Source organism: Pituophis catenifer, unplaced genomic scaffold (assembly GCF_029215685.1).
Source record: "Pituophis catenifer annectens isolate HBS135680 unplaced genomic scaffold, rPitCat1.0.hap2 SCAF_14, whole genome shotgun sequence".
Classification (NCBI taxonomy): domain Eukaryota; kingdom Metazoa; phylum Chordata; class Lepidosauria; order Squamata; family Colubridae; genus Pituophis; species Pituophis catenifer.
Genome location: NW_027256894.1, coordinates 20,518,412 through 20,534,632, shown reverse-complemented (window position 1 = coordinate 20,534,632; position 16,221 = coordinate 20,518,412). Strand labels below are relative to the sequence as shown.

General features: G+C 46.3%; 1 protein-coding gene across 1 annotated transcript; it reads right to left on the bottom strand.

Moving 5' to 3' along the window:
* Positions 1–1,156: 1,156 nt before the first annotated feature.
* On the bottom strand, positions 1,157–15,003 carry LOC139323968 (protein PML-like). The gene is made up of 9 exons (XM_070953576.1): positions 14,926–15,003; positions 12,176–12,651; positions 10,663–11,240; positions 9,567–9,680; positions 9,033–9,070; positions 7,834–8,083; positions 6,498–6,562; positions 4,464–4,596; positions 1,157–2,133 (listed from the first exon to the last, which is right to left on the bottom strand). The coding sequence occupies exons 1-9, from the start codon at positions 14,974–14,976 to the stop codon at positions 1,415–1,417; spliced, it is 2,424 nt and encodes an 807-aa protein (XP_070809677.1). The 5' UTR covers positions 14,977–15,003; the 3' UTR covers positions 1,157–1,414.
* Positions 15,004–16,221: the final 1,218 nt, after the last annotated feature.

The following is a 16,221-nucleotide window of genomic DNA, read 5'->3' as shown; positions in this document are numbered from 1 at the left end:
AAAAATGGTTGCATTGTGCAAGGATGGCTTTCTGGCTTTGCCATTTCCTAAACAAGAGCCAGATATGTGTGTGTTGTACACGTGTGTGACACTCAGTCACTTAAGGGACCAACAGCTGAGCCGAACTATGGTTACGGTTTCAGATTCAATGCAGCAGGAGAATGCATGCAGCTAGAGGAAAGGAATATCAGGTGCATGTCCTAGTGGCCAAGTTTCAATGAAAACGGAGAAGAGAAACTCAAAAGATAACATAGTTTTATTGGTTTGAGTTTACAGTAGAAAAAGGAGTTTGCTGAAGCATCTGTTCTTAATAATCTCACATTCTCAATATGTAAGATTGTGGATAGAAGCTTGACCTCAAATCCTTAAGATTATCTGACCTCCCAAGGCAACCAGATACTTAAGGATTCCAAGGCACCAACTGGGCCCTTTGAGAAGTGAAAGAGGTTGATCAGAAGCAAACTTAGCCTGGGATTTCAGAAAGGAAGTTGTAAGTATTATAACTTCATTGCAACTTCTAATATTGTCATTGTATTTAATCTACATGAAGGATATATGACGAGATTCCTTGGATCGGAAGACATAGAAACTGGGGAAAAACAACAACACATGTGACATTAACAGGTACTGCTAACTTTGACTTCTAGCCTTTTTTCTCACTGACTAGTTTTTTTTGGAACTGCTGGTAGCAACTACCACTGAAGATGTTCTCAGTTTCCTAAAACACTAGCTGAGCTTTTGTTGTGGACATTCAGATGTCATATCGTCAATTATTTCATGTGTATGAGCAAAGAGTCCCTTGAGAGATACCATGATGGACTGAGAAGACCTTTTGGCTTGGATTATGGCTTTAAGCCATAATGCGGCCTGCACAAAGTTGTCCTGTGAACCTTGTCCTGTTGCGATTTGTAAATCAAGCCTCATGGTGTCGCTTCATGCACAGCCTGGAGCTTGGATAGCTCTGCAGACAAGGCACTGCAATTTAACACCAGCTGTCTGCAATTAAAGTAAGTTCGAATCTTGCCAGGCTCAAGGTTGACTCAGCCTTCCATCCTTTCTAAGGTAGGTAAATTGAGGACCCAGTTTGTGGCGGCAATAAGATGACTTTGTATAAATATACAAAAGGATGAAGGCTATTGCTTAATGCATTGTAAGCCGCCCTGAGTCTCCGGAGAAGGGCGGCGTATAAATCAAATTAAAAAACAAACAAACAAACAAACCTAACCATCTGTGGTTGAGTCCATAAAGCACTTTGATGTGGTCTATGAAAAACTCAGTCATGTTATCATGAATGTTATCAGGAGACCTTTGGCCAGCTATATATATCACCCAGGCCTGTGTGGTTTCACTTCAGAAGAATTCCCTTGTGTTCACAGAGGGGTCATTTTAATCCCCTAGTAACTAAGAGTGTTCCTTAACGAATCTCTGGAAGGGAAGAACCTTGAGAGGACGATGGGAGGTTTCGGAAATAGCCGCGGATCTTGCTCAACCGTATAATTTTTCTCTCTCCGATCCTCCGCCTGCTGTTCAAACACCTGCACAGTTTCGTCAGCCCGTTGTCGGGATCGCTTTGATAGACAGACTGCAGCATGGTAAGGGAGATGTTATGCAGGGCCAAAGTCTGCACCGAGGGCATGAAGAGGACTTTCTCCCGCAGGAGAGGTTGAAGCGAGGCGTAACACCTGAAGCTGGAGCAGGCAATAAGAGGCCTACTCTGGAACATGTTGTTAATTTCAAAGATGGTACAGAGGTCCTTCAGAGTTTTGGCACACTCGCCCGCGTTGGTGCTGTCCAGCTGTCCCCACAGGTATATCTTGTCTAAATTCTTCAGTGAATAATTAGAGATATCAGGGAATTTCTCTTTGATGAGGGGGAAGGCATCCAGGAAACCAAAGATGGACGCCTCAAAGAGTCCTTCTGTGTTGATTCTCTGAAGGGCATCAAGCAGAGCAGCGAGGTCCATGGACCATAGCTTGTATCCCACCAAAATGGGCATCTGGAGGGTGCCGAGATAGTGGAGGAACTCATCCAAGCCAAACACACAGACTTTGTCGTTTGTATTTTCCAGGCAAGAAATCGTGACGCGGAAAAAGGTTCCCTCTCCAAGAGCGACCAGGTGAAAGGTATTTCCTGCTGCATTGAAAAGAGAGACATCATTGATCCAGGTTGAGGGATGAAAGCAGGGGTGAAATGCTCCCGGTTCGGACCAGGTCGCCCGATCCAGTAGTGATGGAGGTGGGTGGTTCGGAGAACCGGTAGTAAAAATCTCTGCGCCCACACCCCCATGCCCAGCTGAACCACGCGATCATCAGAGGCTTTTTTTTTTTTTTACTTTTAAAAGCATTTTTTCTATAACCTCTTCGGCCGAAAAAATGCTTTTAAAAGTTAAAAAAAAAGCTTCTGATGATCACGCGGCTCAGCTGGGATTGTCAAAGGCTTTTAAAGGAAAAAAAATCTCTGCCAATCAAGCTGAGTTGCCTGATCGTCAGAGGCATTTAAAAGAAAAAAAGCCTCTGCTGATCAGGCAACTCAGCTGGGATCGTCAGAGCCTTTTGAAAGCATTTTTTTAGAACCTCTTCGCTGAAGAGGTTGTAGAAAAAATGGTTTTAAAAGTAAAAAAAAAAAAAAAATGGCCACACCCACCCACTCACATTACCCCCACCACCACCAAGCCACGCCCACAGAACCGGTAGTAACAAATTTTACATTTCACCACTGATTTGCAGTGTCACGTGATCCCCCTTTTGCGACCTTCTGACAAGCAGTGTCAATGGGGAAGCCAGATTCACTTAACAACAGCATTACTAACTTCACAACTGCAGTCATTCACTTTCGACCATGGTGGTCGGAAAGGTCATAAAATGGGGGCAAAACTCACTTGGTAACAAAGGTCTCGTTTAGCAACAGAAACGTTGGGCTCAGTTGTGGTCGTAAGTCAAAGACGACTGGAAGTTTTTAAGAAGAAATCGGACGACCGTTTGTCTGGAACGGTTGCACGGAAAGTCGCAAAACGGGGCAAAACTCCCCAGTTAACAAATTTCTCGCTTGGCAACCTAAATTCTGGGCTCATTTGTGGTCATAAGTGAAGGACTACGTACAGTCACTCATGCTCTCGTTATCTCGCGTTTGGATTACTGCAATGCCCTCTACATGGGGCTGCCCTTGTGGTGCACCCGGAGGCTCCAGCTGGTCCAGAATGCGGCCGCGCAGGTTGTTAGGGGAGCTTCTCGTTACTCCCGTGTAACACCACTCCTGCGCGAGCTGCACTGGTTACCGGTGGTCCTTCGGATCCGCTTCAAGGTGCTGGTACTTACCTATAAAGCCCTCCATGGCACGGGCCCGGAGTACTTGCAGGATCACCTCCTACCGGCTACCCACCGCCCAGTGCGTTCACATAGGACTGCCCTCTTCCGGGTGCCATCAGCCAGACAATGTTGGCTGATGGCACCCAGGATGAGGGCATTCTCTGTGGGCGCACCCACCCTCTGGAATGGGTTACCCACTGAGCTCCGGATGGAGTCTTAGTTTTAACTTTTTGGATTTAACTAATTGGATTATTTTACTATTAATTTTATTGTTCCGTTGTTTTATCTTTGTGAGCCGCCCCGAGTCCTTCGGGAGAAGGGCGGCATATAAGTATGAATAAACTAAACTAAACTAAACTACTTGTACTAGGGAGGCAGGGAGGAAGAAAGAAAGTTGCATGCCGAAAGAGCAAATAATACTGAATATTTTTTTTTTTTTAATTAGGTGCTAAATTAAAAAGACTGTGGTCGACCTTTGAGACTCAGCATGTATCATGAACATTCTTCTACAGGAACAATTGAAGAAGATGGAACGATGGAGTCTCCCGGGAATATTTGCACCCAGTGGTGAAATCCAAACTGGTTTGCTACCAGTTCACTGGCCGCGCATGTGCGTCTAACGCGTGCTGCATGCACAGTACGCACCAAAAGGAGGCTTGGGAAGGTAAGCAGAGCAGCGAGGGGGGGGGAAATCAGCTGTGCTGCGCGGTTTAACTTTGCTAGAAAGCAGGAAATCCTGCTTTCTAGCAAAGCTAAACCCCTCAGCACAGGTAATCGTCGAAAATACCGGTTTGGATGAAACGGTAACCTTTTTAACTACTGGTTCGTTTGAACCGGTAGTTTTTATCACTACCGGTTCACCCAAACTGGAGTGAACCGGTAGCATTTCACCCCTGCCTGCACCCCTTCAAGGCTATGGGCCTTAGTGCTACACCTGTCAGAGGTGATGGTGTCACTCAAGTTTTGTGGTGTCAGGTCATTCTAGGAAACAGAAGGTTGAGTTGACCTATTTCAGGCAAGTAGGGTTGATGTCCAGGGGAAGGACTGAGGCCTGCAAAGAAGGTGAACCATCAATGTTATGCTCTGGAGATCCAGAACTACTTGACTTGTCCCAGGATACATATGGTCACAAATATCTTGGAGACCAAGGCCACTTACGTAGAGTCTTGAGGTCAAAGAATATGGTGCTGGACTCCAAGCTGACATTTGCAGGTTGGCTTAACGGATACCTCGTAGGGCTTTTCTGGCCAACTTGTGATGTAGTGTTGATGTCCAGGGGAAGAACTGAGGCCTGCGAAGAAGATGAACCATCAATGTTATGCTTTGGAGATCCAGAACTATTTGACTTGTCCCCTCAATCATGATATATTTTTGGTTAAAAAGTGGTAGAATTGAATCATGAAGCTCAATGGTCAAGCCAAGAGTTTTATTAACTTCAAGAACTAATGGACATATTGCAGTGAATAAATTGTAGTTAAGATCCTCCTTCAATGACAAGAAATCATATGAAACGGGCCAAATAATCTGTTTCCTCCATTTTAAAGACGTGGTCAATTGAGATATTGCTGTCCCAGCCAATGTAGCAAAAGGAGGATCCGTGAATCGTTTCTTGAGGTGGCATAGATAGATGTCCTCAAATTCATTGTACCCAGTGGTGGGATGCTGCTGGTTTAACAACCGGTGCAGTAATTGCGTGCTTCGCGCACTTTCACAAATACTAACCTTCTGTGTTACCACTTGGGTGAAACACAGCTGAGGCACGACAATCCACTTGTGAAGTTTCCGAGAAAGATGCCCTAATTAAATCATGCGCCTCGAGCCAAGTTTCAAAAGAAATCCAATCATTTATTAGGAGCACCATTCCGGCAATTACTCAAATGGAGTCAGTTCTAACCCCCCACATTTTTTTTTTTTAATTTGATTTATATGCCGCCCTTCTCCGGAGACTCAGGGCGGCTTACAGTGCGTTAAGCAATAGCCTTCATACTTTTGTATATTTTACACAAAGTCAGCTTATTGCCGCCACAAACTGGGTCCTCAATTTACCTACCTTAGAAAGGATGGAAGGCCGAGTCAACCTTGAGCCTGGCGAGATTCGAATGTACTTTAATTGCAGACAGCTGGTGTTAAATTACAGTGCCTTGTCCGCAGAGCTATCCAGGCTCTGCATGATTTATTTATTATTTATTTTATTATTATTAATCATTTCTATGCCGCCCACTCTCCGAGGACTCTGGGCGGCTTACAACAATCAACAGTATACTAAGTAGCATATTGCCCCCAACAATCTGGGTCCTCATTTTGCCCACCTCGGAAGGATGGAAGGCTGAGTCAACCTTGAGCCGGTGAGATTTGGTCTGCTGATCTGCTGAAGTAGCAGTCAGCTGAAGTAGCTGCAGTACAGCACTCTAACCACTGCGCCACCTCAGCTCTTAGGCCCCTATGACCCTGTTCCTCCCTTCCTTCCTGGGCATGTCATAAATCACGTTCTCCAATGGACCACCTTGGCGGGCTGAAAACCCCCACCCCTCCTGCTGACCGCAGTAACCTAGGGTACAATCTTTGAAAAGGCAAAGTATGGAATGTATTTTCCATTGGGGCAGCCGAGCAGCTTCATCAGTTCTCCCCCTCTTGCTTATGGCAACTTGAAAGCTGGTCTGGAAAGCTTTGCAATTTGACACCGCTCTGCTGCGCCAATCAGCTGAGAAGATAAAGATAAGTAAAGCGCAGGGGCGGGGAGGGGGGTGCGTCGGAGCGAACTGGTTCGCTCCCAGCTGATCGTCGGAACTACCAGTTCGCCTGAACTGGTCTGAACCAGTAGAATCCCACCCCTGATTGTACTTCTTGGGCAGGGGTGAAATATTAGTGGTTCGCACCGGTTTGGGCGAAACGGTAGTGGTGGCGGAGGATGGTTCGGAGAACCGGTAGCGGCAGCATGAGGCTCCGCCCACCCACCTGGACGTCGTTACTTCCTGGTTTTAACCAGGAAGTAACCTGTTTTTTACCCACTGCACATGGGCAGAAGGCTTTGCGCATGCGCAGAGGGTCCAAAATTACATGTGACGTATGTGTGTACTTCCAAACTGGTAGGGAAGGTAAGTAGATCTCAACCCTGCTCTTGGGGCAGAAACTCATGTTATGAAGAGAATGCCAAGGAGGTGGCATTCTGGAACTAGGTGACTATGTACTCACCCCGGTTTCATCCTCATCATCAGTGGATTCTTCTTCTGAAGAAATGTTAATCGAAGAGTCATTTTCTGCCAAAGGGAGGACGGATGTTAAGTAATAGCCATAACAAAATCACAATGAAAAGCTACTTCTTGGATAATGTTCCATGACGTCAGCATCAATCACGACATCTATGTGTAGTGACCACACAGATCAGGGGTCCCCAACCTTTCGGACCTCAGGGACCACTAAATTCATAATTTTAAATCCCGCGGACCACTAATATGATCTGCCTAATAACTGGCTGGGTGGGCTTGGCCAACTCCTCACCTCCCCACCTGGGCTCCTTAGGGCCCCAACTGGAAGCAGTTGCTGGAGCTAAGCAGTCATCACGAGAAACAGTTGGCAAAATAGCTCAGTTCAAATTGGATTTGACCGAGAAGGAGGCTCAGAAGAAGCACCTCACTGAGGACTAGGAACATAGGCTTTCCAAGCAGAGGGAAGACCTGCGAGAGTGCAAGGCCAGGTGCCAGCGCCTGGAGGCTCAGCAGGCTGAGATGGTCAGCCAGTTATAGGCCATGATGGAGACCCACTGAAATGAGCTCCTTCTGCTCTTCGCCACCAGCGGCTCTTCCCTCCAGCCTTCGCCCAAAGCCCTACACCAGGAGGCTGAAGCAGACCGCGAGTCAGAATTTCTGCCCCCCTCCGACCCACACAAGAAGACCCCAAAGGGGGAGACTCTCTGCAGCAACACAAACGTTCACTGCATGTATCTAGCCCAGGGGCCGTAGTTTGAGGAGCCCTGATTTAGTGCAATATTAAAAATATGGGAATGGGGATTTTGCAGTATCCTTCCCCTGCCACGCCCACCAAGCCACACCAAACCACGCTCACAGAACCAGTAGTAAAAAAGTTTGAATTTCACCCCTGTCCCCAAGTCAACCCAGCTCACGGGGTTGTTTTGTAGGGAAAAGAGGAAGGGATATGAAGTATGTTTGCCACCTCGAATTATTTATAAAAATAATAAAGGGGATGCAAATTGTTCCTTGCAATTTTGATAAGGCCTTTAATAACTGCTCCTTTAAATCAGAGGTCTTCAAACTTGGCCGCTTTAAGACTTGTGGACTTCAGCTCCCAGAATTGAAGTCCACAAGTCTTAAAGCGCCCAAGTTTGAAGATCTATGCTTTAAATAATCAAAAGGTCTTTTCATCAATCATCATCCTTGTGGCAGCGTTATTCTCGGGCCTTCCGTGGAATGAACCTCGCCCAGAAAGAAACTGCCCTCCATACCTCCAAAAAAATAGAATCCATTTTATGCATGAACTGAAAATTCTCTTGAAATTTCAAACGTAGCGCTACCTAGATCAGATGAATTCTCCTCAGGAGCAATCAGAAGAGTATCATCAGGGGTTCCTCTGGGGCCTCCTTGGCTTCCTGTGTTGTAAGAACCTCTAGTCGGTCCATAACTGGTCCCAGGCTCGTTCTTAATCAAGGTGGGATTGTCCCATTCCTTGTTTAACGGCTCGATTTTGACCATCTTGGGAGGGTCCCCCGTGTTGATTTCCACTTCAGCGTGTTCCCTTTTTAGCGATGATCTTCCAGAAAGGTTCTAGAAGAAAAACAAAAGTAATGATGATATTTCAGAGGTGAGAGGCGTACCTGGGGTACGTCCTTCGCTTACAGCCATTCGTTTAGCGACTGTTCGAAGTTACAATGGCACCGAAGAAAAGGACTTGGGACCGTTTCTCACACTTACGACCGTGGCGGCATCCCACAATCAGGTGATCAAAATTAAAAATGCTTGGCAACTGGCATGTATTTATGATGGTGGCAATGTCACCTGATGCCCTTTTGGGATCCTCTGGCCAACAAGGGGAAGCCAGATTCACTTAACAACCGGGTTATTAATTTCACAACTGCAGTGGTTCACTTAACCACGGTGGCCGGAAAAGTCATAAAATGGGGGCAAAACCTCACTTAACAATTGTCTCGTTTAGCAACAGAAATTTTGGGCTCAGTTGTGAGTCGTGAGTCGTGAGTCAAAGACTACTGGAAGTTTTTAAGAAGAGATTGGACAAGCATTTGTCTGAAATTTTAATTGCTTGGGGGTTTTAAATTGGATTATTTTAATATCATTTTATTGTCGTGTTGTTTTATTTTGTGAGCCGCCCCGAGTCCTACGGAAGAACGGCGGCATATAAATACGATATTGAATGTTTTAATAGTGAACTTGTTCCTGTTTGAAACTCAAGAAGAACTTTTATTGTGTACTGACAACAACTGGTAAGAAGACTTTGTACTTGGAATATCCCTGAATTGATATTTTAACTATCGCTTTATCTGTGTATGACTTGGATTGTTATTGGTCTTCTAGTCCAACCCTCAGCTCACGCAAGAAACCTTATACCACTTCAGACGAATGCTTGTCCAATCTCTTCTTTAAAACCTTAAATTCCTCGGTAAGGGTTCCTGATTTTGAGCTGTCACAGGGTAACACATCTGCGCTGTAATGCAACATACAGTCTGCATATATAGGATATCCGTGCAAGCCAGCTCACCTCCTGAGGCTCTGTTTGGGTTTTAGCTGGAACAGCTTCTAAAGAAGGCAGAAAACAAAAGGATTAGAAAACAGGTTAAGAGAGTAAAGGCGCAGTCATAAAAAAATGTAATTCTACAGTTTTTGCTGGCAATACTGCCTTTTCCATAAAGCTACGTGTTTGGGATCTTGGAAAGGGCAATAATAGATTAAAAACAGCCATAATTCTTAAAGTAGTTCCATGCCAGTACTCTAGCCCAGGGGTCTCCAACTGGGGCAACTTTAAGACTTGTGGACTTCAACTCCCAGAATTCCTCCACTAGCTGTACATGGCATTCTGGGAGTTGAAGTCCACAAGTCTTAAAGTTACCACGGTTGGAGACCCATGGGCTAAAATACTGGCATGGAACTACTTTAAGAATTTGTGGACTTCAACTCCCAGAATTCCATGGATGGCTGGCGAAGGAATTCTGGGAGCTGAAGTCCACCTGTCTTAAAGTTGCCAAGTTTGGTGAGCCCTGATCTAGTTTCTTAAAAGACAGTATTAAACTGGCACCTGGTGTTGACTTCGTAGCTCCAGATCCTCTGGGAAAGTTGGTGTCTGAACCTGAGACAGAAGTGGAACAGCTGGCAGAGAGCGGGAGAGCGGCTCCGTTGGCTGTGGAGGAAACTAGGGAAGGGCAAAGTCAGGTTGGGTAGAACAGGGCAGAGGTAGAACAAGAGAGAGGGGGTTCAGATGAAGACCAAGGCTCACCCCCTCCTCATCCTAGGGCGTTGCAGGGAAGAACGCAGAAGAGAGCAATGTGGGTTGCATGGCTTACGAGGAAGGAAAGGGCCCCGATTCCCTTCACAAGGCACACCTGGGGATGGAGTTTAAAGGAGAGGCAGTTGGGAGGCCTCAATTCCCTTCACAAGGCACACCTGGGGATGGAGTTTAAAGGAGAGGCAGTTGGGAGGGGCGTTTGTCGGGAACAAATACTGAATCTGGTGTTGAGAGTTGTGGCCTCCTGGGGCAGCCATCCCCACGGCTGTGTGAGTCTGTGTGTCATCCCCCCCCCAGCGACACCACACTATTTCCCTCACTGTATTTAATTCAAGAAACTAGAACGTAAATCTGGGATTTCCCCCCATGCAAAACGGGGAATCTAGTTACTACTTCAGGCAGTGCTCAAGTCGTGGCCATTTAGTTAATGATGGTTTGGAGCTAAAATGGCCCTGAAAAAAAATGACTTATGACCCGTCCTTGAAGTTACGACCGTCACACTATTCCCACAGTCAAGTGATCATGATTTGGGTGCTTGGAAACCAACCTGCATTTATGGCAGTTTGTGGCAACATCCTGTGGTCTACAGCCACAAATGCAATTTCTGTCTTTCCTAGTTGATTTATTTATTATGAAATTTATTTGCCGCCCATCTCGTACCCAACGACTCTGGGTGGTTTACAATCTAGCTGGCTTCCGACAAGCCAAGTCAATGGGGAAAGCTGGATTCAGTGAACGACCGCACAAGACGCTTAATTACTGTAGTAGAAATGATCCTAAAATTTGGTCCATTTCCCTGACGACTGGCTTAATAACTGCGTTGCTTAGCAACAGAAATTCCAATTGTTCTAAATGGAAGACTACCTGTGTATCTTTGCAAAAACCTTACCTTTGTCTTTTGTCACTCTTTCGAGCAAATCTTGAAGTTTGCTCTTGGTTCCTAGGAAGTTCCTCACTTTGATTCCCTTTGCCGTAGAGGGCTGCTTCCTTCTGAGCTCCATCATGGACTTTTTCAGGAAAGGATGCATCTCCAACACCTCCTGGCCAGAAGCATAGATATGCAACTTCTCCACCAACCTCTGGCTGGATGTGATTCTCTGGACCACTCCGTCCATCTCCTGCAGTTTCTTCTTCACGTCTTGGACCTGGTGGTTATGTTGGGCCTCTACGTCTGCTAAGAAGCCTTTGCCCTTTTCTCGCAGCATCTGGATCATCTCCTCTATCTTCTGCTGGATCAGCTCTTGCGTCTCATTCCTCAACTGCTCCATGTTTCTCACCAGTTCCTCAAGGCTGCCGTAGTTCTCGTCGTAGGCGTTCTTCTTCTCCTTCAGCTCCGCGCTCATGTTCTGCAATTCATTCTGCCGGGATTGGATTTCCTGGCTGATGTCGCAATGTTGACCCATGTGCTTGTTGTCCAGGACGGCACAAATGGCACACATGGATTGACTACACTGCTTGCAGTAGAGGCTGGGGAAGAAAAAAGGCAAAGCTTGTGATTTCTGGCTGGAGCTGCTGTCCATCCCTGATCACTTCATGGACCTTGGTGGTACAGGGGTTTAAGGCACCCTGTTATTAAGCTTATTAAGACCAGCTGCCTGCAATTACTGCAGGGTTCGAATCTCGCCAAGGCTCAAGGTTGACTCAGCCTTCCATCCTTTCTAAGGTAGGTGAAATGAGGACCCAGTTTGTGGGGGCAATAAGCTGACTTTGTATAAATATACAAAAGGATGAAGGCTATTGCTGAGCACATTGTAAGCCGCCCTGAGTCTTCAGAGAAGGGCGGCATATAAATCAAATTAAAAAAAAAAACCCTCAAAACTGGGTCTTTAGCACCCAGTCAGGTCACGTTAGACACCTGAGCATCTTCAAGCATGTCACAATCCCATTAAGGAGGACAAAAACATTACCTGTTGAGTAAGACTACTAGATTAAAACTATGGAGGAAATACACTATTTACCGTTGAAGATTGGGAGAAATGTCTTTTTAGGAGGAGACCAGAAAGGATCTGTCTGAGGCCTCCAAGCAAAGACTGACCTAGTTAAATCCAACAAGTCTTGAACAATTGTCCTTAAATATCCAGATTTATGATTGACCAAGCTACCTGTTGCTTTTGAGTACAGACCTACTTGATTAAAACTATGGAGGAAATAAACCATCAATTTTTGGAGGAAAAAGGTGCGTCTTATACTCCGAAAAATACGGTAGTTAGTTAATTAGTTAGTTCAAAACTTCTCTACGCCTTGCTCCAGATGTCTATTGGAGCAACAAACTTCACTGCTTCTTGCTCCAGATTTGAAAACCATCCATTTCTGGGCAGGCTGGAAAGCCCTGCAGTAGGTAACATGATGATGGCATCAAACAGGTTCTCCACTTGAGAATGAAGCAGAGATGGACAACCTACCTTAACATTTGGGTGTTGTGCCCCGTCTTGGTACAAAACATGGGTTTTCTGATGGTTGAGAGGAAGTCTTTGCAAGATTCTTCCTGGAAGTCCTTCAGCGGTCTAGCTTCGTGGCTTTCTTTCTTCAGGTATCTCTGGTGGCTTCGAAAGCACAAGAGGCAAAGGAACTCCTCGCAGGTGGAACACCAAAACTCTGCCTGTGTCCTACAGTTATCACAAATCGAGCCTTTGCTCCCAGTGACCTTCTGGTAGAGGTTGAACCTGACTTGGAGATTGGCAAAGAACACGTTATCCAGAGTTTCGCGGATCTCTGCAAGGTGGAAGTGTGGAGTTTCACAGATGACACAGAGACTGATTGGCTTGTTTTCTTCAAGGCATCGGGTGCACAGATTGTGAAGGCAGGGCAGGAGTTTGGGGCATGGGACCTCTGCATGGCATCTGTCACATAGGAGGAACTGAAACTCCTCATTCATCTCCTGTGCACGTGGAAGACATGAGAGGAACATCTCGATTAACCCAACACAGTTCTATGAACGCAACTGGAAAGGAATAAAATATGACCAGGAAGTCGGATGCTGCTAGCTGGAACATGTGGAAAGTTGGGTGTGGTGGAAGATTTGGCCATTTTTCAGACCCTCCCTCCCTCCTGTTCAACGATTTTGGTTTTGCTAAGTTCTTTTGAATGACAGAGGAGGAAGTCAACCGCAAAGCAAAAAAGCAAACAAGGAGGACCTAATCACACCACTGGGAGTTCGTTTCCTTATTTGGTTTGCTTCCAATGCTGTTGATTTTGCTCTTCCTTTTGAGTACAAAATCTTAAGCCAATCTTTGCCAATCTCGGCCGCTCTCAGATTGGTGGATTCCCATTCCCAGAATTCCCCAGCAAGCATGGCCCCTGGCTGGGAATTCTGGGAGTTGAAATCTGGAGGATTGCCAGATGTCCTGGAGTGGAAATCTTCAACCCATGAGCTCCGTTTTCCCTCAACCTCAGGTACTTGAAGACCGGTGGACTTCAACTCCCAGAATTCTTCCCAACAGATTGGTTGGGGGGGGGGTGGGAAGAATTCTGGGAATTGGAGTCCACTAATCTTCAAGAGGCTGAAGTTGAGAAACAATAGTCTTGTATTAAATGAACGCTTCTCGAACTCAGTTCTCAATACGGTAGCTGATGTAAAGGACCGTATGGATGACCTTGGGAAGGGGAGGAAGGGAAAAGATAATACAATCTGCAGAGCACAGAGGAATAAACTCAGGAAGGACCCTTTCTAACGGGTCAACCCATTCGAAGTAGCAGCAGGAAGTCTGTATCTTCAGGTCTTCAAGATTTTAGCCTTACAACAAAGTAGAATTCGATCCTTCTGTTCTATTTCCTGCCTGATTTGTCTGGCAAGGCTGACACCCCTTAACTAAAGGAGTCAAGTCTAGCTTTCCAACTGTTGCTGACTCCAACTCCCATGCTGGTTGGGGTTCATGGGAGATGCAGTCCAACCTGATCTGGAAGACGGGGATTCCTTCCAAACAGTGGCAGATTAAGGCTCACTGGTGCCCTAAAAGGTAAAGATTCTCCTCGCACATATGTGCTGGTTGTTCCCAACTCTAGGGTGTGGTCCGTTTCAAAGCCGAAGAGCCAGCGCTGTCCGAAGACATCTCCGTGGCCATGTGGCCGGCATGACTCAACGTTGAAGGTGCACGGAACGCTGTTCCCTTCCCACCAAAGGTGGTCCCTATTTTTCTACTTGCATTATTTTTACCTGCTTTCGAACTGCTAGGTTGGCAGAAGCTGGGACAAGTCACGGGAGCTCACCCCGTTACGCGGCACTAGGGATTCGAACCGCTGAACTGCCGACCTTTCGATTGACAAACTCAGCGTCTTAGCCACCGTGTCCACTGGGGCCCTAAGCACTCACAAATCTTGGTGCCTCCCCTATCCTCCTTTGCACATCCTGTACAAACCCATTTGTGGACTATGCGCTGGGAAAATTGGATGCTTCGGTACCTGTACCCCGAGAACGTGGATTTTGGCGATCATGAGGATATATCCGAAGAACCAAATCTTCCTTTCTTATGTATAGCACAGGGTGAAATATTGTATATGTTGTTTGTAATGTTAGTAATTTAAAATATAAAATAAAGAAAAAAAACAAACAAACTTCATTGGTGGGGTTTTTTTTTGTCCTTTCTCAACTTTGCGGTGCCCCCTTTGGACTTTGCTTAGTCTGCTTAATGCTGAATACACCACTCCTTCTGAAATGGCTCAGGTGCTTGGAATAGCTCCCCCAGAGGCATACCTGAAGTGCCCAGAACCAGGAAGGAAGGAAAAAATAAAAGGTCTGACCAAAGGAAACGAAACTGGGTGGGGAGATGCTGAAGGCGGGAATGGAGGGGGTGGGCGGGTTATGGGTCTTTGCAAGCTCTTCTCAAGGGAAAAGCAGCCCCCCCTTTGTTCTAAGGGCAAGCATCTCCCCTCTCGCTCGTCCTACCTGTAAAACTCTTAGATGGGTCCAAGCAGGCGGAGAGGGGCGGCATATAAATTGAATTAAATTGAAATTGAAAATGGGGAGAGGGGGGGGCTTCTTCCTCCCCCACCCCCCCAACTGCAGGAAATTCAGCATTCAAGGGCTAGGCAGCCTCTGCTCTCTTTCTGCCCCGGAGTTGACCGCCCACCGCCCACCCTCTACCCCGGTTAACTTTGGAACAAAACGGGGAAACCTCCTCCCCCACCCCAATCCCCAGCCACCCCCGAAGTTTACCGTCGGCTGGAAAGCGGACGACTCGGGCTCAGAGGTGGCTTCCTCGGCCATCGCAGTTCGTTTGCAATCCGAGCAGCTTTGCAATCCTGGAGGAAGATGCGATCTGCGAAGCTTTAACTTTCGTTTTACTCGCAACCCGCCTCTAACCTTGCGAAACGAGGAGGCCCGTGGCTCTCTCTTCTCCACCCCCCTCCTCAACCCACCCCTTTCCCCCAGGAGGGTTCAGACGTTTGTCACGCTTCCTCTGGGGGAGGGGGCACTGCCTTGCAAGCAAGGAAAATCTCCCTGCTGGGAAGGAGGGAGGGAGGGATGCTCCAGGGATAGGGGTAGCCATCCTGGAGATGGCAAAAGAGAGAAAAGGAGGGGAGATGGAAGGAGGGGGGGGGTTAACTTTTAAGTTTAATGCGATTTATATGCCGCCCTATCTCCAATGGACTCAGGGCGGCTCACAACCATAAAATGCACAATTGCACATTAAAACAATATGAAATTAAAAGTCCAAATTAAAACAGTTTAAAATCAATGTAAAACTATTAAGAAACCCCCCCCCCCAGCCCCATCAGTCCAGGCTACGAAACAGGGAAGGGAATCTTGCCCTCTGACATCCAGTGCTCTCCAGATGTTTGTTTTCTGGTTTGGGAAATCTGTTGCAGCTTTCCGGCTTTAGAAGTCTGGGAGAAGTCTGGATCTGGGAGAAAGGATGGTGGATGGAAAGGAAGGAAGAAAAAAAGAGAGGAAGAAGAGGAAGGAAGGAGGAAAAAGGAAGGAAGGAATGATGGAGGAGAAGGAAGGAAAGAAGGGAAGGAAAGGAAAAAAGGAAAGGGGAGAAGGAAGGAAGGAAGGAAGGAAGGAAGGAAGGAAGGAAGGAAGGAAGGAAGGAAGGAAGGAAAGAAAGAAATGTAGGATGGGAACACCACCAAGACAGTGCCAGCTCTGTAAGAACATAATAAAACTTCATCGTGCAGGATCAAGTCAGAGAAATAAAAGCCACACACTTTTTTGGAAAAGGACCTTCCCAAAATAAAACACATAAACATCAAGGCTATTAAAGAACAAAAGGACTCACAGAAATAACAAAGCAGGACATGCCAAGAAAAAAAACTATTGAAACAGCAGAAACTAGGAGAGCAAATAAAGGGATGATTAGCTCAGGGCAAAGAAAGAGGATTTAAGCAATAGCTCGATGTGATAAGAGTTAAGGGCTTATTTGATAATACGATCAGTTTAAGGTGAGAAACAATATAACAAGGACAAAGGGAAACAAAAGAGACCCAGATAAAGCCCCAGCATCAAGTA